The 22,041-nt window shown below is 43.1% G+C and overlaps 1 protein-coding gene across 2 annotated transcripts in view; it reads left to right on the top strand.

The window, feature by feature from the left end:
* Positions 1-22,041, top strand: part of NBAS (NBAS subunit of NRZ tethering complex) — a 670,356-nt gene that overhangs the window by 113,984 nt on the left and 534,331 nt on the right. For both annotated transcript variants that reach the window (XM_077291450.1, XM_077291451.1), the window contains exons 10-12: positions 485-623; positions 2,288-2,356; positions 11,608-11,736. In XM_077291450.1, coding sequence (XP_077147565.1) covers positions 485-623; positions 2,288-2,356; positions 11,608-11,736 — 337 coding nt within the window. The remainder of the gene's footprint in view (positions 1-484; positions 624-2,287; positions 2,357-11,607; positions 11,737-22,041) is intronic.

The following is a 22,041-nucleotide window of genomic DNA, read 5'->3' as shown; positions in this document are numbered from 1 at the left end:
TGGAAGTGGCCTCCTTACCTTTTAGTGCCTGTGTGGCTGCCCAGGTTGCAGCAATGGTATGTCCACCCCTGGGTGATAGTACTACACCAGATCTTTGTCCTCTTCACTCTCCGAATTGTTGGTTGTCATGGAGGTCAGAGCTCACAGATACCGCAAAGTCAAGATTTATCCTAGCACTATTCCATAATTTTATGGGAGTTCTTGTTAAAACTGGGGTCTTTTTGACCATTATTGATTGGTTTTCCCCTCTTCATAAATACTTCTCAGGCGAAAACCGGGAGTTATAGTGACTGTTAGCCCCCCATCCCTGTGCCAGGGCCGCCTGCCATGAGTGTGTTTGCCGTACAAAGCCAGATTTTCATAATAGTCCCTGCACAACTGCCGTAGTTTAGTTCGTTGGGCTCCGAAAAAAAATATCTTCCTCCACTACAGACCCACAAATGGTGGTTTAAATTGGAAATTCTTCCCGTCTGTGCATTTTCAGGCTCCTGCTAGTTGGAGGCAGCGAGACAAATGAAGATGGAGCATCGGAGGCGACGCAGTGTGGGCTCACATCCTGGAGAGTGCTGTCCGGCTCCCCTCATTACAAACAGGTCACTAATTACAAGGACGACGTGGGCACGGTAAGTAATGAGAAAAAGCCTTGCGCGCATTTTAGTATTCATTTGCAGTCTTTAATTATTTATCAGAGAATCTTTAATGTCTTTAGTTAAATTTTCTGCAGTTTAACGTGTTTACAGTAAATTAAAAAATCATCAGTTGCAATGTGCGAATAACCACAGGCTCTGATCTCCTGTGCTGAGACGGCAGCTTTCATTTGTGCGGCTTCCTTAATGCATAATGCCGTACAGGCGTAAATATCGCCCCTTCCCAATGGCCGGTGCAGTATCCTTTATATATCTAATTGTTAATTTGTGACTGTAGAGATGGTCAGTGGGACAGCACTGTCCTCTATTGGCTAACCTGTGTAAATTAACTCCTATACACAGTGTTAGGGGGAGGCCCCTTGTAGTACGAGAAGGTCACTCACTCTTGGTTGGGGGGGGTGTGCTTGTTGGAGGAGGGGAGACCCCTTAGAGAGGAGGAGAAGGACGGGAGAGGCCCCTTGTTTGAGAGGAGGCGGAGGGGGAGGCCCTTTGTTGGAGAGGGGGAGGCCCTTTGTTGGAGAGGGGGAGGCCCTTTGTTGGAGAGGGGGAGGCCCTTTGTTGGAGAGGGGGAGGCCCTTTGTTGGAGAGGGGGAGGCCCTTTGTTGGAGAGGGGGAGGCCCTTTGTTGGAGAGGGGGAGGCCCCTTGTTTGAGAGGAGGCGGAGGGGGAGGCCCCTTGTTGGAGAGGAGGGGGAGGCCCCTTGTTGGAGAGGAGGGGGAGGCCCCTTGTTGGAGAGGAGGGGGAGGCCCCTTGTTGGAGAGGAGGGGGAGGCCCCTTGTTGGAGAGGAGGGGGAGGCCCCTTGTTGGAGAGGAGGGGGAGGCCCCTTGTTGGAGAGGAGGGGGAGGCCCCTTGTTGGAGAGGAGGGGGAGGCCCCTTGTTGGAGAGGAGGGGGAGGCCCCTTGTTGGAGAGGAGGGGGAGGCCCCTTGTTGGAGAGGAGGGGGAGGCCCCTTGTTGGAGAGGAGGGGGAGGCCCCTTGTTGGAGAGGAGGGGGAGGCCCCTTGTTGGAGAGGAGGGGGAGGCCCCTTGTTGGAGAGGAGGGGGAGGCCCCTTGTTGGAGAGGAGGGGGAGGCCCCTTGTTGGAGAGGAGGGGGGAGGGGGAAGGACCCTTGCTGTTGAAGGGGTAGTTTGCTGATTGCTTGCTTGTTCCCCCCAGTGTCTAGGTGCTAGCCTGTAGCATGAAATGTTCTATTTTCCAGAGTTCCCTCCTTTTGCTGTTGCGTCTCCCAGGGCTGAGCGTCCTCACTAACATGGCTCCATAGTTCGGCTTTGTGCCTTAGCTTTAGTAACCTGGCGTGTGCAGGAGACGGCCTCTGTACCCGGCAGATGTATAAGCACAAGTCTTAGTCCCTTTCCGGTTGTTTCTTTCATTTCTATTAAGGCAATACCGAGATAAACAAAGGGATTTCCAGCCGTAACACGGAGCTTCTGATGTACCTGTAATGCACAATCTTCCCATTGCCTGAAGGGGCTTAGCTTGCGTCCTGGGAAGTGTAATGTCCTAAGCGCTTTATTTATCCCTGTCTTTTTCACATTTGCCTACATTGCGTGAATGTTCGTATGCAAAAATAAAAATAAATTGCTGATATTTGTCTCTAATTTCAGTTGTCACTGTAACGCGTGACTTGATCTCGTTTTGCAGGCGCTGAAGGGAAAAGGATTGTGGCGGATTATTAAGTTGCGATTATCTAACAGACATGGAGCCGAACAGGTAATGGGGATTTACTTCATTAATTTAGCTCCAGCATGTGGAACACAATATGATTGAGAATCATCGGTGTACGGGAGGGAAGGACGGGGAGAGCGGCTTACCAAGGAAAAAAAACGGAAATTGTGTTTATTGTGGCATAATGGGGTTTCAGTGTGTAAATACTGATTTCAGGACATAATTTGCGTTGCTCACGTGCTGGAATGGCTGCCGGCTATGCTGCAGTCAGTGGCTTTGTTAGGGCTGATAGCTGGCAGTGTGACGCTAAGGTTTTTTTTTTTCAGGCACGAATAGTGCAGCATGCATCGTTAATCTAAGTTCACACTAGGCATTTTTGCAGTGATTTTTTTTGTGTTTTTTTTAATGCAAATTTTCAGCCGTGTTTTACAGTACCAGCTAAGTCTGAGATTCTCCGACACACTGGGTTTTTTGTCATCAGGATTTTATGCTTTGCATGGTTTTTTGCACAATGAAGCATGTCACTTCTTTCAGGGTTTTTTTACTCATTGAAATGAATGAGTGGTGAAAAAACGCCGAAAAACGTACCAAAAAGGCAGGTGTCAGATTTTGCTGTTTTTTTTGTGTGCCAAAACCTGATTCTATCGAATAGGACTTTTTTTTTCAACACTAAACTTAATCAGCATGCACAAGAGACAAATCTAGCATGCCAAAACTGTAGCAAAAAACGCACAAAAAACGCGAAAAAAAAAAGGTAACATTCTTTTGTTCTTCAGCTTCTTTCCTGCCAAGGGAAAAGTTTTGCTGCAAAAATAAGTGCGAAAAAATGCCTAGTGTTAATTTACCCTCCTTGCTGGCAAAATTACTCATCACAACAGTCCAACCCTTTTTTTGCCAGCATGGGTTATTATACGTTTTATGTAGCTTTTTAGGATAAGCTTTTTTTTGTGTGTGTACATGAGGAATTACACTTTCTGACCATTATATAACTTGTACCTTGCACCAGTTTCCCCCTCTGCAGGCTAGATCTCTGAATTTTACAATTGACTCTGAGCTGGTGGAAGGACACTAGCTGCTGTGATGTATGCCTTACATAGCATGGCACACAGGGATTCCTGTTCTTCATTCCTTAGTTAGTAAGTAAGCCGAAGTAGCAGCAGTATAAGAGAAAATTGTACACTAGTACTGAGCTGTGTGGATGTGAATACAGCTCGGAAGGGAGGTTAAGTATTTGTTAGAAAACAAATCGTGATCTTTCTGTCTTCCACTACTTGTTTTCTCTCTCCATAATCCCTGCCTCTCTGCATAGAGTATAGTAGGCGGATGCAACTGAACTTGGGGGTGTTGAGTAGTTGTTGTTTTTTTGGATTGTTGGGAGGAGTAGGATGAGTAGTGGCTCATAAGAGGAGAAAGCAGATTTTGCTTTTAAGATATATTACAATGTTTCTTATATTCACTTACACTAAACAGCTGCCTAGCACTCTGAAAATGGTGGAGGCCCCCAAAGCAGGAGGAGGCTAGAAGAAGATAGCGAAGCGCTTTCAAGTTGCCCTTTCCTCAGTTCGAAACGTAATTGAAAAATAGCAGTTAACAGGAACAATGGTGGTCAAGAAGAGGTCTAGAAGACCAAGCAGAATTTCAGTAAGAGCTGCTTGTAGGATTGGTAGAGAGGCAAATCAGAAAAAAACTCTTCTGCATCCTCTTCATAAAATTCTGCATCAGAATTTTATGCAAAAGAACATCTAAGCAAGGCTGATGCATTTTGGAAACAAGTTCAGTAGACCGATGAGGTTAAAATAAAACTCTTTGGCCACAATGATCAAAGGTATCTGTGGAGAAAAAGGGCACAGAAAAGAACAGCTCGCCTATCATTAAGCATGGTGGTGGACCAATGATGTTTTGGGGTTGTGTTTCAGGGCAATGGCATGGGGACCTTTTAAAAAAACAAAAAAAAAAAAAAAAAACACGCAAGATGACCCAGGAATCTCACAGAAGTGGAGGAATTTTCCAAGGAAGAATGGATGAAAATTGAATTGAAAGACTCTTTGGCTACAAAAAGTGTTTACAAGCTGTGATACTTTCAAAAGGGGTACTAACCGTGCAGGGTGCCCAAACTTTTGTATCTACCCATCTTTCTTTTTTGTAATTTTTAAAATGTAGAAGTTACATAAAAATGTAAATATATATTTTGCCCAAAGTACAAAGGAAATGTGTCATCTTTAACTTTAGCCCTTTTAGAGGTCATTTAATCTTAACTATTCACAATAACAGTAATTTTGATCAGGGGTGCCCTAACTTTTACATGTCGCTGTAGAGTGACTGCAGATTTGAGTCCCAAGCCTTTTAAGATGAATTCCAGTATCAATGAGACTTTACATAGTTTGAAAATATATAAATTCCTTAAAAAAAAAATCCACTTTGGCTGGTCGTTGAGAAGGAAAATTATGGTGCAAAACATTTTTTGAGAATGGTGGTCATTACAGATTGACTGATGCAATCGTGTCATATCACCCTGCGAAATAACTAAGTTGTGCCCCTATCCAGTAGATGGTTGATCAAGGGTTAGATCCTATTTTATTGACTCAGAAATCCTTAGCCGGTATCTCCTCTGTAAATGGGCCGTATCATTGTGGCCTTTTGTGGAGGCGATCTAGTAAAACCTCACACAAGTGTAGCCACTAACTGCTGTTCATTGCAATATGTGCATTTTATTTTCCGCCTGCGTTGTCAGTAAGCGCTGCTAATGTAACAATCAGGTAAAACAGATGCGTCTCCCTCGAGATCGGAGTCCGAGCTCGTCCTGTGAGATGTGTTGGAGGCAGCAATGTTATCCTCGTCCCGCTCTGGGGCGTTTATTACATTACTAATGCCTATGAATTTATGTAGTAGCCGGATTCGTGGCCTCCGGGGACGTCCCATAAACAGATGGTTCGCCTGGTTTATAGCCAGGACAAGCTGAACATGTGTGTAGTGTACAGTCTGTTTGTGTATGCTAATGGTATATGAACAGAAATGGAGCTGAACTTGTCTCCATGCAGCCAAAGATGACATTGAATCTGATATCGGTGATGTTAGAAGAAAAGTCGATTTTTCAAAAACTTGCCTGAACTACAAATGGGTGTTATCAGATAGTAACTCACTAAAGTAGTACACGCCCCCAGTGAAAGCTCTCTGGTGACGCCCACTTGGACTTAACTAAGGTTAACTCATTAGGTGTCAATATTTTGACTTAATTTCTGTGCAAAGGTAAAGCAAAAGTGAAAAAAACCAACAAAAAAAAGTGACTACGCTCAACATGTGATCCAGCTCAACATGAAAAATTAGGTGTAAGGTCTTCTTTAATGGGGTTGTTCGGTCCAAATTGAGTCTCCGACACCAAAATATTATACTGCTTTTTTCATCGATTTAAAGGGAACCGGTCTCCTGATTCCTGCTGCCCAAAACTTCAGGCAGCCTGAGTCGGAGCATGGCTGTACTATTTCAGCCAGGTAAATTTTTTCTCTTAAACACCCCAGGATTTCAGGGACAGTATAGTTAGAAAATCCGACCGGAGACCAGAGCCTGAGGCTGAGAGAGACCTGTCAATCGCCTGCAATGGCAGAAGCTGGCTGGGGCAGCGCCAGACTCGCCCAGGCTCCTGCCATTGTCCTCAATAAGATCTTTCAAGTGTATATATTCTCTGTAATCCAGAGAAACACATAGCTGGCGGAAATCAAAAGCCAACAGCCAAACCCCCTCCCAAATCTTCCGCTTGAAAAGAAGAAACCGGAAAGATAGTGTGAACATACCTTAAAGGAGTACAGTCCTATTTGGTATAAACTCTAGCGATAAGCGAACGTGCTGGGATAAGGTGTTAGTTCAGTATACTTACGCTAACAGAGTGTCTTTTGCGTGCTTGAAAAATATGTTGAAGTCCTCACAGCAGCATATTTCGCAGCTGTTCGACCTCCACAACATCTGTAGAGATTGCCTGTTTGTTAGATGATCCCTGCATGTGTCGAAAAGCTGCGAGACATGCAGCCGCGGGGACTCAAACATATTTTTTGAGCATGCTGAAGACACTCTGCTAGCACCAGAGCGTGCTCGGATAACGCCTTACCTGAGCTAATAAACTCCTTAAAGGACAGTATTGTTTTTTTTTCCCTTTAAGGGATTTTGGAGGGGGTAAATATTCCTAAATATACTACTTGGGTCACCTAGAAATTGAAGTTCAACTAGATAAAATATAATACATTTTGAAATATATCTTGGAGAAATAGAAGGATAGAAAGCTCAGATATGGATCAGGTATCAGCTGCCTATTGAAGTCTATGGAGAGGGCAGGGAAGAGGAGAAGTGGAATGAGGAGGAGGAGAGCGGCATTGGCACCCACAGGCCCATGCTGCTGCTTTCTAGTAAGTGTCTATCTCATTGATCAGTACTGCTGTAAAACATCCTCCATGCAGCTGCTGCCTACATAGAGATAGCAGAGTAAGAATCCTTCACGTCTGTGTGCCAAGCAGAGAATTCCTGTTTAGGTAAAGTCGGGAGAGATAGCTGCCAGCCAAACATGTAATGTGTATGCCGGTGTTTAGGCTCAAACCCATGGACATATTCTAACATTATTATTAACGACCTTCAGCTCGAACTCGAGCCATGGCGAATTGATAGATGAACGATCTGTAGGAAGATCGATCTTGTATAGGTCCACCAGGGTCTTCTCCGCCATTATCTTGATTGTATCAAGCCATCCCAGTTGTTGGTCTTCCTTTTCACCTGGTTCCTTATATTCTTCCGCTATGATGTTCTTCTCCATTGATTGCTCTTTTATGATTTGTCCAAAGTAGACAAGTCATAGCTTGGTGATCCTTGCTTGACATGTCTGGCTTGATTTGTTACATAGTTACATAGTTATTAAGGTTGAAGGAAGACTGTAAGTCCATCTAGTTCAACCCATAGCCTAACCTAACATGCCCTAACATGTTGATCCAGGGGAAGGCAAACAAACCCCATGTGGCAAAGAGTAACTCCACCATGGGGAAAAAAATTCCTTCCCGACTCCACATACGGCAATCAGACTAGTTCCCTGGATCAACGCCTTATCAAGGAATCTAGTGTATATACCCTGTAACATTATACTTTTCCAGAAAGGTATCCAGTCCCCTCTTAAATTTAATTAATGAATCACTCATTACAACATCATACGGCAGAGAGTTCCATAGTCTCACTGCTCTTACTGTAAAGAATCCGCGTCTGTTATTATGCTTAAACCTTCTTTCCTCCAGACGTAGAGGATGCCCCCTTGTCCCTGTCTCAGGTCTATGATTAAAAAGATCATCAGAAAGGTCTTTGTACTGTCCCCTCATATATTTATACATTAACATAAGATCACCCCTTAGCCTTCGTTTTTCCAAACTAAATAGCCCGAAGTGTAATAACCTATCTTGGTATTGCAGACCCCCCAGTCCTCTAATAACCTTGGTCGCTCTTCTCTGCACCCGCTCCAGTTCAGCTATGTCTTTCTTATACACCGGAGACCAGAACTGTGCACAGTATTCTAAGTGTGGTCGAACTAGTGACTTGTATAGAGGTAAAATTATGTTCTCCTCATGAGCATCTATGCTTCTTTTAATACATCCCATTATTTTATTTGCCTTTGTAGCAGCTGCCTGACACTGGCCACTGAATATGAGTTTGTCATCCACCCATACACCCAGGTCTTTTTCATTGACGGTTTTGCCCAGAGTTTTAGAATTAAGCACATAGTTATACATCTTATTACTTCTACCCAAGTGCATGACCTTACATTTATCCCCATTAAAGCTCATTTGCCATTTATCAGCCCAAGCTTCTAGTTTACATAAATCATCCTGTAATATAAAATTGTCCTCCCCTGTATTGATTACCCTGCAGAGTTTAGTGTCATCTGCAAATATTGAAATTCTACTCTGAATGCCCCCTACAAGGTCATTAATAAATATGTTAAAAAGAAGAGGGCCCAATACTGACCCCTGTGGTACCCCACTGCTAACCGTGACCCAGTCCGAGTGTGCTCCATTAATAACCACCCTTTGTTTCCTATCCCTGAGACAGCTCTCAACCCACTTACACATATTTTCCCCTATCCCCATTACTCTCATTTTATGTAACAACCTTTTGTGTGGCACCGTATCAAAAGCTTTGGAAAAGTCCATATATACTACGTCCACTGGGTTCCCTTGGTCCAGTCCGGAACTTACCTCTTCATAGAAGCTGATCAAATTAGTCTGACATGAACGGTCCCTAGTAAACCCGTGCTGATACTGGGTCATGAGGTTATTCCTCTTCAGATACTCCAGTATAGCATCCCTTAGAATGCCCTCCAGGATTTTACCCACAGTAGAGGTTAAGCTTACTGGCCTATAATTACCGAGTTCAGTTTTTGCCCCTTTTTTGAATATTGGCACCACATTTGCTATACGCCAGTCCTGTGGTACAGACCCTGTTATTATGGAGTCTTTAAAGATTAAAAATAATGGTCTATCAATGACTATACTTAATTCCTGCAGTACTCGGGGGTGTATCCCATCCGGGCCCGGAGATTTGTCAATTTTAGCGATTTTTAGATGCCGCCGTACTTCCTGCTGGGTTAAGCAGGTGACATTTAATTGGGAATTTTTATCACTAGTCATTTTGTCTGCCATGGGATTTTCTTTTGTAAATACTGATGAAAAAAGTCATTTAGCATATTGGCTTTTACCTCATCCTCATCCACCATTTCACCCAGACTATTTTTAAGGGGGCCAACACTGTCATTTTTTAGTTTCTTACTATTTATATAGTTAAAGAATATTTTGGGATTATTTTTACTCTCTCTGGCAATGAGTCTCTCTGTCTCAATCTTTGCTGCCTTGATTTGCTTTTTACAGAATTTATTTAATTTTCTGTTTTTATTTAATGCCTCCTCACTACCTACTTCCTTTAATTCTCTAAATGCTTTCTTTTTGTCCCTTATTGCGCCCCTTACAGCTCTATTTAGCCATATTGGTTTCCTCCTATTTCTAGTATATTTATTCCCATACGGTATATACTGTGCACAGGTCCTATCCAGGATGCTAATAAACGTCTCCCATTTTCTTTGTGTATTTTTATGTCTCAGGATATCGTCCCAGTTAATTGCACCAAGATCCTCTCTCATCCGTTGGAAATTTGCCCTCCTGAAGTTTAGTGTCCTTGTCACCCCCCTACTACCCATCTTATTAAAGGTTACATGAAAACTTATTATTTTGTGATCACTATTCCCCAAGTGACCCCCAACCCTTATATTTGATATGCGGTCTGGCCTGTTGGTTAATATTAGGTCTAGCAGTGCCCCCCTCCTTGTTGGGTCCTGAACCAGTTGTGAAAGGTAATTGTCTCCCATAGTTGTCAAAAACCGATTACCTTTGCTGGAACTGCAGGTTTCTGTTCCCCAATCTATTTCAGGGTAGTTGAAGTCCCCCATAATAATGACTTCTCCTTGAGTCACAGCTTCATCTGTTTGCTTTACGAGGATATTCTCCATTGCTTCCATTATTTTCGGAGATTTATAACAAACCCCTATCAGTAATTTATTATTTTTTCCCCCTCCCCTTATCTCCACCCACAGGGACTCTACATTTTCATTAAATTCACCTATATTATCACGCAGGATGGGTTTTAAGGAAGATTTTACATACAGACACACCCCTCCCCCTCGCTTATCTGTACGGTCATTTCTGAACAGGCTATAGCCCTGCAAGTTAACAGCCCAGTCATGGCTCTCATCCAGCCACGTCTCAGATATCCCCATTCCCCACCATGTCACAATTATGCTCCAACAACATTAGTTCTAATTCATCCATTTTGTTGGCGAGGCTTCTGGCATTAGTATACATGCACTTGATGTTCCTCTCTGTACCTCTATTCTTTCTTAAATTACTAACTGTTCTAACCCCACCCCCCATGCCTCCGCCACCCCCAACTTCCTTATTTGTGCCCAGGTCTCTATCTGCACTATCTTCCCCACCTATAAAATGAATACCCTCCCCCCCAATCCCTAGTTTAAACACTCCTCCAACCTTCTAACCATTTTCTCCCCCAGCACAGCTGCACCTTCCCCATTGAGGTGCAGCCCGTCCCTAGCGTAGAGCCTGTAGCCAACTGAGAAGTCGGCCCAGTTCTGCAGGAACCCAAACCCCTCCTTCCTACACCAATTCTTGAGCCACTTATTAACCTCCCTAATTTCCCGTTGCCTCTCTGGCGTGGCACGTGGTACAGGCAGTATTTCGGAAAATACCACTTTGGAGGTCCTTGCTTTCAGCTTGCAGCCTAATTTGTGCCCAAATTGTTCTAAGAACAGGTGAAATATTCCAGTATTCTGGCCAAGTTTTGATGTTTTTTCTAGACCTCGACAATATGATCTTATGTAGTAGAAGCTAGAATATTAACAGTCACACAGAATTGATATAGAGGTGTCATAGATTTCCATCTGAAATGGCAGATTAGGCCAACACGTAGTTGTCTGGTGTGTTTTTTATTCTTCTGCGACCCATACGGTGTAGAAATGTGGAGGCTTCCCTCACATCTCTGGTGCGCTCTGTTACACTTTACGCGCTTCAGTCCTCCGGTGCCACATAAAGAGAACAAACCGAGGTTGAGCTTCACTCGTAAATCTGTTCTATTTTTTTATATCCCTTTTATATCAGCTTTTTGAGCTTTAGAGAATATTTTTGCATTAAGGTGTGTTTGTGAGTCTAGAGGTGAAGATGAAGAAGAGACTGAAGGTGGTATCATGAAGAAGGCGGATAGCATACTGTGCCGGTTATGGCGCCAACATGGGCATGTTCCGGTAGCGGTTACCTAGCATTTATACCATTATACACACCCCTGTGCTTGGTACGAGAAAAAATCTTATGATTTGTAATATTAAGGTGTCATCTGGTCTGGAAAACTCATGTTTCTACATCTGGTAGGTAATTATAAGTTAGTTGAGGAAGACTACCTTTTATGAGCAGTTTCAAAGAATTCGTCTTTCTGGAGGACCCAACTCATCTGTGCATTATAGAAACAACCCATAGATTTCAACAAGAACTAGGTAATACCTATTTTTACCAGCGGAGGAGCTGCAAGGATTTAAAACATTTCCAACTAGGTTCTCCACAAACTAGAGCTGCTTTCTGGCTTAGCAGGGCTCTCTGGTCGGCTTATGATCGAGGCACCCAAAGTACAGATGACCATTTTCATATTTTGATGGTGATGTTTGTAGTCTGTGTATGAAGTTGCAATTTTGGGTCATTTTTTTATTTTTTTCCTTACAGGATGGTATTTATAAGATGAGTCTTTCTCCCGATGGAAATCTTTTGGCAGCCGTTCATTTCTCTGGAAAACTGTCAGTTTGGGAAATTCCATCGTTAAGACTGCAAGGAAAGTGGTCTCAAAATGAACAGGTATAAACCTTTATCTTTGCACATATCTATCGATTTATTTCACATCATCTCTCTCTATATTTAATCTATCTATATCAGTGTTCCCCAACTCCAATCCTCCAGAACCAACAGGTCATGTTTTCAGAATTTACCAGGGTTAAAGAACACTGTCTATGTAGTGGCTTGCAAAAGTATTTACCCCCCTTGGCATTTTTTGTGTATTTCTACCTCACAACATGGAAGTTTACAGTTGTTTTTGTTTTTTTGTTAGAGGGTTTGTATCAGTTCATGTTAAGAAGATGAAGTGTGCTTAAATATTCACCCCCCCTAAAGTCAGTTCTTTGTAGAGTCTCCTTTTGCAGCAATTACAGCTGCAAGTTTCTTTGGTTAAGTCTCTGAGGTTTCCACAACTTGACACTGGGATTTTCATCTATTTTTCAAGGCAAAACTACTCCAGCTTCTTCTTGTTTGCAGTTCACCAGAAGAAACCTTCTATCTTCAAGTCTGACCACAGATTCTCAATTGGATTAAGGTCTGGGGTTTGCATAGGCCACGCCACAACATTTACACATTTGCCTTTAAACGACTGTTGCTTTAGCGGTATGCTTTGGGTCTTTATCTTGTTGGAAAGTGAACTTCCGTCCCAGTCTCAAATCACTGACAGACCAAAACAGTTTTTGGTCAAGAATATCCCTGTATTTTTTACCAACAATCTTCCCCTCGACTCGGACCATTTTCCCTGTCTCTGCTGCAAAAAACATCTCCACAGCATGATGCTGCCACCACCATGTTTCACTGTGAGGATGGTGTTCTTGGGGTGATGAGCTTCGTTGGTTTGGTGCCAGACATAGCGATTACAGTGATGGTCAAAAAGTTCAATTTTGGCCTCATCTGAACACAGCACCTTCCTCCATACTTTTGGGGAATCTCCTGCATGTCTTTTGGGAAGCTCAAAACGAGCCTTACAATTTTTGTGTGTAAGTAAAAGCTTTTTTCTGACTACTTTTTCATAAAGGCCACCTTTTATGAAGCGTACGGCTTATTGTGGTCATATGGACATTTACTCCAGTCTCTGCTTGGGAGCTCTGCAGCTCCTTCAGGGTTGCTTTTGGCCTCTGTGCTGTCTCTGAAAATAGGTAAAAAGGCAAGGGGAGTGAATACTTTTTCCGGGCACTGGACATCTATTTCCATCTAGACATTTAGCCTAGCTCTTATATCACACACTGGATTTTGGTGACCTAAAAATTCAAGTAAAAAAAAACCCTTTTACTGATATATAAATTGTGTGAGTTTTCAAGAACAAAATGACGTGTCATCCTTTAATTGAAACCAATATTGTCAACCACATGAGGGCTGTATCCCAAAAAACTCTGGATAGCAAAGTAAAAAAAAATTATATCCACTTTGTGTAAATTTCATCATGTAAACCGAATGTTACTCAGTGGTGTGCATGGCCTCCACTTTCATGTAAATGGTCTGGACGTGCTCCCAGTGAGACGGCAGATGATGTTTAGGGCATTAGTGAGTTCCTGGTCTCTGGCTCTATATGGTAGCATCTGATGAACTGATATAATATGTCCCAGAGATCACCAGTTGGATTCAGGTCTGGGGAACGTGAAGACCAGTCAATGGCATCAATGGCTTTGTCTTCAGTAACTGCCTACAGACTCTGAGCACAGGAGACCGAGCTTTGGTCTACACCACAAGGGCCCAATGGACCAGTGTAAGGTCTGATCATGGCACTGTGAGTTTCATCCTGGTACATGAATCATGGTATCTTGGATATTACATATTGGTGGACCCTCCAATTTTGTTGTTTTTTTGTTGAATGTCAGTTGAGCCACCCGATGATGGGCTCAGCGCACTTGTCCCTCTACAGGACATCGGGCCCTCATGCCATCCTCGCGGAGTCTGTTTCTGACAGTTTTGGTCAGATACATGCACATCAGGAGGTCATTTTGTTGGGCTCTGACACTGCTCCTCCTGTTCCTATTTCACCAAGTTGCAGATCCTGTTGCTTGGGTGATGCCTTTTTATGGCCTTGTCCAGTTTTCCTCATGTTCTGGTATCTGCTCCATGTTCTTGAGACTGTGCTAGGAAACCTTCTTGTGATTGCACTTATGAATGGAAGGACCATCCTGGAGGACATGGACTACTGATGCAACCTGCGGGTACAAGGACAAAATGCAAAACTATTGAAGAATTAGTGTGGAAGGAGAGAATAGCTTGTGGTCACCACCTGCACCGTTCCCATTTTGGGAGGGTTTATTGCTGTTCCTCTCCATGGCTCCTGTTGACACTTTCATTTGCACCAAAGCCGATTCTCAATCACTTATTCTTCCTTAATGGACAGATTGATCTATCTATGGGCACAGTCAGATGGCCATATAAATCGGATAGAGATCGGATCGCAATGCACGGACTGGCCGGTGTCCCTCCTAACCTAGTCGTGACAGCGCCTTCTATGTCTATGAATCTGTCCCTGTCTGGTCCGGAGAGCCGCCAGCCAGGCAGTGCACTTCGTTTCGATCTCGGTCCTCCTTATACGGCCGGCTCACATCTATCTCTTATCCACCTCTCTCTTCAATTTTTCATATTTATCTGTCAAATCACTACCTTCCTACCTTCCTATCTCGCACCCTCCCTTTTCCATCTGGTATAATAGCTGCGTACTACTGATTGTGAAGTGTGATTTTTGTCAGTTTCTTTCTATGTCTTTCTTCTATGGTGTCCTGAATTCCTGATTGCGTAGACTTCTTTTTTCTTACATGTTGCATAAGTGAACTTTTTAAAACATTTTTTATCCTTTGTACCTGACATGACTTCTCATCACATTTCCACTATATGCCCCATACTCCCATTGTCCTAACTAAATATGTGAATTTGATGATGACGTGGGATATAATGTTGTGACAGAAGTGCCGGTGGAGTGTGATGATCCACAATATTATCTAATGGGTTTGGCACGGAGAGATCTTTTACTGAACGTCTGTGCTTTTTAAAGGTGTAAATACACAGTCCAAGTGCCTACAGAATTATCGTGGCTATGCCGCTTGCACAGACAGCTTTGTATTGGGGCGGCCGAGGTTCTCAAGTTTCGTACAAACGTTCTTTTGAAAAAAATTAATGTTTAATAAAATCTACATCTATATCTATCTACATAACGTCTATAAATCTCAGGTTTTTGTAGTACCTGTCTCTCTCCCATATCTTTCTATGTATTCTATGTCTACCTCTTACACTGGTGATACACGTTTAAATGGCGATCTACCTAACGATCTTTCATCTGACCTCGATCTTTTCTGACTTCCCTTATACACACAAATGCTATGTGTTTTCAGTGAGGATAGAGGAGAAAACCACTACCAGACTCCTATGGCATCAAATTGTCTCTTCTGAAAACCAAAGGAGCGGACATGGAAATTCCAATTAAGCAACCTCCTTATCCTAGATGTCACTTATCAGGGGAGAGTTGGGAGCCCCCATGCACATCAGATGGCTACCTGGTCCCTCCAAAGTTGGCGGGTTCAGTTAACATGAACAATGTAAATATCTCATCATTACTAATATAAGTGATTTCTCGATACTCAATCCAAAATACCACTTTTACTGACTACTGCGTCTCAGAATTACTCAAAACTGTATAACGTAATTCAGACGTTTTGGCATACTGTTCTGTGGAGCAATGAAACAAAACTTGAATTTTTTGAGCCTATGCAGCAGCTGGATGTTAGCAGGAGGAAGATTGAAGCGTACACTGAAAATAAAACCCTGCTTACAGTGAAGCAAGAAAATGGCTTTGTGATGACTACTGCAAAGCATAACTGTAGTTTGGTGATGCCTACAGTGAAGCATGGTGGTGGCTCTAAGGCTGGTTTCACATTTGCGGTTTTGTCCGCAACATTTCTGACGCATACATACGAATGCGTCTTGATTTCATATCTTTTACATTGTAGATGCATGTACATGCATTCGCCCTCGTTTACTTACACAAGCGTATTTTCGTGGTGTGCAGCTGGGCACGGCTGATGCACCATGTTAGAATTTTTGTGGCGGCAAATTTCCGCTGCCATACGCATGCAGACGGAGTGCGTCAAATAAATGCATTACAGTCTATGGGAACGCATGCGTACGCAAGGACATGCATTCGCACAAGGGTCTGTATACAGAAATCCCATGAGACACGCCCATTGGGCATGGCTTGTGTCAAGAAAATTCTCCTTGAAATTTTTTTCCCTAACAAACGCATGCGCGTAAACGCGAACGCATGCAAACGCTTGCAAATGTTGCAATTTTTTTTCTCTGTCATGCGTAAGTTGATGCGGATAAAAAACGCAGCGTTGTCATGTGTTTGCATGCGTTTTGCCATGCGTTTGCGGTTGCGTACAAAATGCTGCGGACTCAACCGCAAATGTGAACCTAGCCTAAGATGCCTATAGTAAAGCATGGTAGTGGTTCGGTGATGTTTACAGTGACGCATGCTGGTGACTTGGTAATGACTATAATGAATACAGTGAAACAGGGTGGTGACTCAGTAATGCTACAGTGAAGCATGGCAATGGCTTGATGATGCCTACAGTGAAGGATGGCATTCGCTCAGTAATGCATACAGTGAAGTATGTTGGTAGCTCGGTGATGCCTACAGTGAAGCATGGGATTGGCTCAGTAATGCTTACAGTATAGCATGGCGTTACTCAGTGATGCCTGTCGTGAAGCATGGTGGTGGCCTGGTGAGGCTCTGTGACTGTTTTGCTCCGTCCGACAGAGGAAACCAGCATGTGGAGAGCAAGATGGATTCAAGTGCATCAAGAAATCTTAATAAAAGAAAACATCTTGCCTTCTTTGAGGAAGCTCCAGCTTGGGCATATCTAGACCATCCAACAGGACAATGATCCCTCGATGTCCACTGGGAATTGGTTTCAGAAGAAGTCCTGGAAGATTCTAGAGTGGCATCCCATCACAGTCGCCAGAGTTGAAGACTCCCATAGAAAATACTCTGAGATTTGAAAAAGGCTGTTGCTGCACATAAACTCAAGAATATTAGTGACCTGGAAGCCATTGAATGGACTGCCAATGTCTGACACATTGAATCATGTTGGTGGCAGGTCATAACAGCCAGAAGGACTTATGCAAGTACATAAAGACGCTAGTCATGAAGGGGCTGAATAATTGTGACTGCGTGGTCAGCGAAAGTGGTGTTTTGTGTTGAATTTGGAGAAACTACTTGGTATTATTGGTTATGGTGCGTCATTTACTTTGTTCTTGTTTGATTGGTTTATTGCAGCCAGCCAAAAGTTTGTAAAATTCAAAAAAGTTCATTTTTTTTCTCATCAATGTTCACCCTGCACCCCATCTTGATTGAAAAAAAAAGCCAGAAATGTAGAAATCTTTGCAAACTTATTAAAAAAGAAATATCACCTGGTCATAAGTATCCAGACCCTTTGCTCAGTATTGAGTAGAAGCACCCTTTTGAGCTAGTACAGCCATGAGTCCTCTTGGGAATGATGCAACAAGTTTTTCGCACCTGGATTTGGGGATCCTCTGCCATTCTTCCTTGCAGATCCTCTCCAGTTCCGTCAGGTTGGATGGTGAACGTTGGTGGACAGCCATTTTCAGGTCTCTCCAGAGATGCTCAATTGGGTTTAGGTCAGGTCTCTGGCTGGGCCAGTTAAAAATGGTCACGGAGTTGTTCTGGAGCCACTCCTTTATTTTAGCTGTGTGCTTAGGGTCATTGTCTTGTTGGAAGGTGAACCTTCGGCCAAGTGTGAGGTCCAGATCATTCTCGAAGAGGTTTTCATCCAGGATATCTCTGTACTTGGCCGCATTCATGTTTCCTTCAATGACAACCAGTCGCCCTGTCCCTGCAGCTGAAAAACACCCCAATAGCGTGATGCTGCCACCACCATGTTTCACTGTTGGGATTGTATTGGGCAGGTGATGAGCAGTGCCTGGTTTTCTCCACATATACCGCTTAGAACTATCATCAGATCGATCTATCTTCACCTCATCAGATCAGATTATCTTATTTCTCATAATCTGGGAGTCCTTCATGTGTGTGTGTTTTTTTTTTTTTTTTAGCAAACTCTATGCAGGCTTTCATATGTCGTGCACTGAGGAGAGGCTTCCGTTGAGCCACTCTGCCATAAAGGCCCTACTTGTGGAGGGCTGCAGTGATAGTTTACTTTGTGGAACTTTCTCCCATCTCCCTACTGCATCTCTGGAACTCAGCCACAGTGATCTTGGGGTTCTTCTTTACCTCTCACCAAGGCTCTTCTCCCACGATTGCTCAGTTTGGCTGGACAGCCAGGTCTAGGAAGGCTTCTGGTGGTCCCAAACTTCTTCCATTTAAGGATTATGGAGGCCACTGTGCTCTTAGCAACCCTGAGTACTGCAGAAATTCTGTTGTAACCTTGGCCAGATGTGTGCCTTACTACAATTCTGTCTCTGAGCTCCTTGGCCAGTTCCTTTTGACCTCATGATTCTCATTTGGTCTGACATGCACTGTGAGCTGTGAGGTCTTATATAGACAGGTGTGCGCCTTTCCAAATCAAGTCCTATCAGTTTATTTAAACACAGCTGGACTCCAATGAAGGAGTAGAACCATCTCAAGGAGGATCACAAGGAAATGGACAGCATGTGACTTAAATATGAGTGCCTGATCAAAGGGTCTGAATACTTATGACCATGTGATATTTCAGTTTTTCTTTTTTTTCAATTAATAAAACAAATTTCTACATTTGTTTTTTTTTCCAGTCAAGATGTGGTGCAGAGTGTACATTAATGAGAAAAAATGAACTTTTTTGAATTTACCAAATGGCTGCAATGAAATAAACAGTGAAAAAAATTATATAAACATGCACACTCATATACTGTAATTGTTTTTTTTTTTTATCATTACAAATCTTACAGACAATAGCACACTGGCGCTAGTGCGGTAGTAAGTGTGCAAGCTGCTGGTATCAGACGGGTGCCGTGCCTCGCCCGTCACACCTACTGGTGAACCAAGAGAACTATTTAAAACTAAGATACCGCGCTAAAACACACTATGTGTATTACTCAAAACTATCAATATAAAACCAATCAATTTAAAACACAAGGATCAATAATGATAAATATCAATAATGATAATCGCAAAAAGTCGTAGTAGCAAATAGTAGTAATAATAATAATAACCCAAATGAACTGCCGCCACTGCAAATGCCAAAAACCAGAGCCAGTATAGGTGTTGAAAATAGAAGTAACCTCTGCTCCTTACCAGGGGTGGCTTGATAGAAGTACGGCTGGTATAGAGGTGCTGGTAGTAGGTGTCAATAGTTCTAGATATTAGACACCCGGCGACAGGAGTGGATATCAGGATGCCCGTATCAGGGAACGTGCAGAGCCAGCAGCGCTCCGGCCGGTAGCGATGCTGGATGCGCGTATGAAAAAATGGCCGCCGCTGCTAGGAAGCAGCGTGTGACGTCACAAATACTACGGCGTCTCGGACAGGGCAAAAAACTAAACCAACGCGTTTTGAGGGACTCCGTCCCTCTTCGTCAGGGTTACCGCCCCCTCACTGCCGATCACTATATGTACCCTATACCAGTATAATTAGTAAATTAGCCAATTAACCCCTACAAAGAAGTATGAGTGTGCGATAATTGCTTGCACTGATTCGTTGTAATAAATGAGATGAAATGCATACAGTTACCACCAATTCCTGCATATATAAAATACGATAAAACCAATTTTATTAATATCCTAATTAAAACCAAACAAGTGCTAAAATGTATACCAATATAATATAGTGGGATATGTGGATATAAAAAAAAAAAATGTTTTATTATCTGTATATAAAGATACTAGCTTTCCATATCTAATATATAAAGCTGAATGTGTGTGTGTGTGTATGTATGTATGTATGTATGTATGTCCGGGATTGGCATCTGAACCGTAGCAGCTACAGCCACAAAATTTTGCACAGTCACACGTCTGGACCCCGAGAGCGTCATAGGCTATGTTGTGAGGTGAAATTTTAACCCCGCGCTTTCCAATTCACCAAACAATTTTGCCCCTATCTACATAATGGGGAAAAAGTGAAAGGAAAAGTGTTGGAGGCGTCGCAGCTACAGGCACAAAATTTTGCACAGTCACACGTCTGGACCCTGAGAGCGTCAAAGCTATATTGTGAGGTGAAATTTTAACCCCGCGCTTTCCAAGTCACCAAACAATTTTGCCCCTATCTACATAATGGGGAAAAAATGAAAGGAAAAGTGTTGGAGGCAAATTAACAGCTGCCAGATGTGAACAAGGGGGACTTAAAGAATGACAGCGATGGCACCAAAGAGTATATACTGTACAGTTGCTAAGGTGGGGCCCCAACATGGGATAATCACACCACCACGGGGATATGAACACACACACAAAATGCGCCACACACTACCACGTGCTCGAACACATATACCACCCTCAGTGCACATTTCACCACATATACACCAACCTCGCCACATAAAAGTAGAAACACAAAAGTCGCCGCTCAAAACTCGCCACGCGCAAAACTCTCCACATGCAAAACTCGCCACACGTGCAAAACTCGCCACACGCAAAACTTGCACACGCAGAAAAATTGCCACACGCAGAAAAATTGCCACATGCACAAAAGTTGCAACACATGCAAAAGTTGCCTCACACAAAACTTGCACATACTCAAAAGGCACCACACATAAAACTCGCCACGCGCAAAACTCGCCATGCGCAAAACTTGCTGCACACAACTTGCTACACTAACCTGTCACATGCAACTCGACACACAAAAAGTTGCTACACGCATGTCGCCACACAAAACTCATCTCACAAAAGTCCCTACATGCATGTCGCCACACGCAACTCAACACACACAACTTGACACACGAAACTCGCCCTAAAACACACACAAGTCTGGTATCCTTCAAAAATAAAAATCTGATTAATAAGCAGACAAACTACAAGAGCAACAAATGTACCATATAGGAATCCGGCAGCTGTCAGTCACATGACCAGTCTATTATGTGTATGTGTGAGCTAATATATACTGCCAGGGGGTGGGCTTACTGTTGGCTGGGGATTTATCAGGCTGCCATTTTAGCTTACAAATACTGAGGTAAAAATACTGACCAAATAACGTGTGAACGAGGGCTAATACAGGAGGAGATGGCATACAGCTATATACTATATACAGGAGATGACACACAGGTATATACTATTTACAGGGGAGATGACACACAGGTATATACTATATACAGGAGGAGATGACACACAGATATATACTATATACAGGAGAGATGACACACAGGTATATACTATATAGAGGAGGAGATGACATACAGGTACATACTACATACAGGAGGAGATGACATACAGGTATATACTATATACAGGAGGAGATGACACACAGGTATATACTATATACAGGAGCAGATTACCTACAGGTATATAGTATATACAGGAGGAGATGACACAGGTATATGCTATGTATAGGAGGAGATGACATACAGGTATATACTATATACAGGAGATGACACACAGATATATACTATATATAGGTGAGATGACACACAGGTATATACTATATACAGGAGATTACATACAGGTATATCTAATATATAAAGCTGAATGTGTGTATGTATGTATGTGTGTATGTCCGGGATTGGCATCTGTACCGTCGCAGCTACAGCCACAAAATTTTGCACAGTCACACGTCTGGACCCCGAGAGCGTCATAGGCTATGTTGTGAGGTGAAATTTTAACCCCGCGCGTTCCAATTCACCAAACAATTTTGCCCCTATCTACATAATGGGGAAAAAGTGAAGGGAAAAGTGTTGGAGGAAAATTGACAGCTGCCAGATGTGAACAATGAGGACTTAAAGAATGAGAGCGATGGCGACAAAGAGTATATACCGTACAGTTGCTAAGGTGGGGCCCCGACATGGGATACTCACCACACACGGGGATATGAACACAAACACAAAATGCGCCACACACTACCACGTGCTTGAACACATATACCACCCTCAGCACACATTTCACCACACACACACACCAACCTCGCCACATAAAAGTCGAAACACAAAAGTCACCACTCAAAACTCGCTACATGCAAAACTCGCCATATGCAAAACTAGGCTCACGCAAAACTCGCCACACGTGCAAAACTCACCTCATGGAAAACTCACCTCATGCAAAACTTGCACACACAGAAAAATTGCCACATGTACAAAAGTTGCACCACATGCAAAAGTTGCCTCACACAAAACTTGCACATACTCAAAATGCACCACACATAAAACTCGCCACGCGCAAAACTCGCCA

The sequence above is a fragment of the Ranitomeya variabilis genome, chromosome 2 (genome assembly GCF_051348905.1).
Source record: "Ranitomeya variabilis isolate aRanVar5 chromosome 2, aRanVar5.hap1, whole genome shotgun sequence".
Lineage (NCBI taxonomy): Eukaryota > Metazoa > Chordata > Amphibia > Anura > Dendrobatidae > Ranitomeya > Ranitomeya variabilis.
Note: the sequence above shows the minus strand (reverse complement) of the source record. Positions and strands in the feature narration are given on the sequence as shown.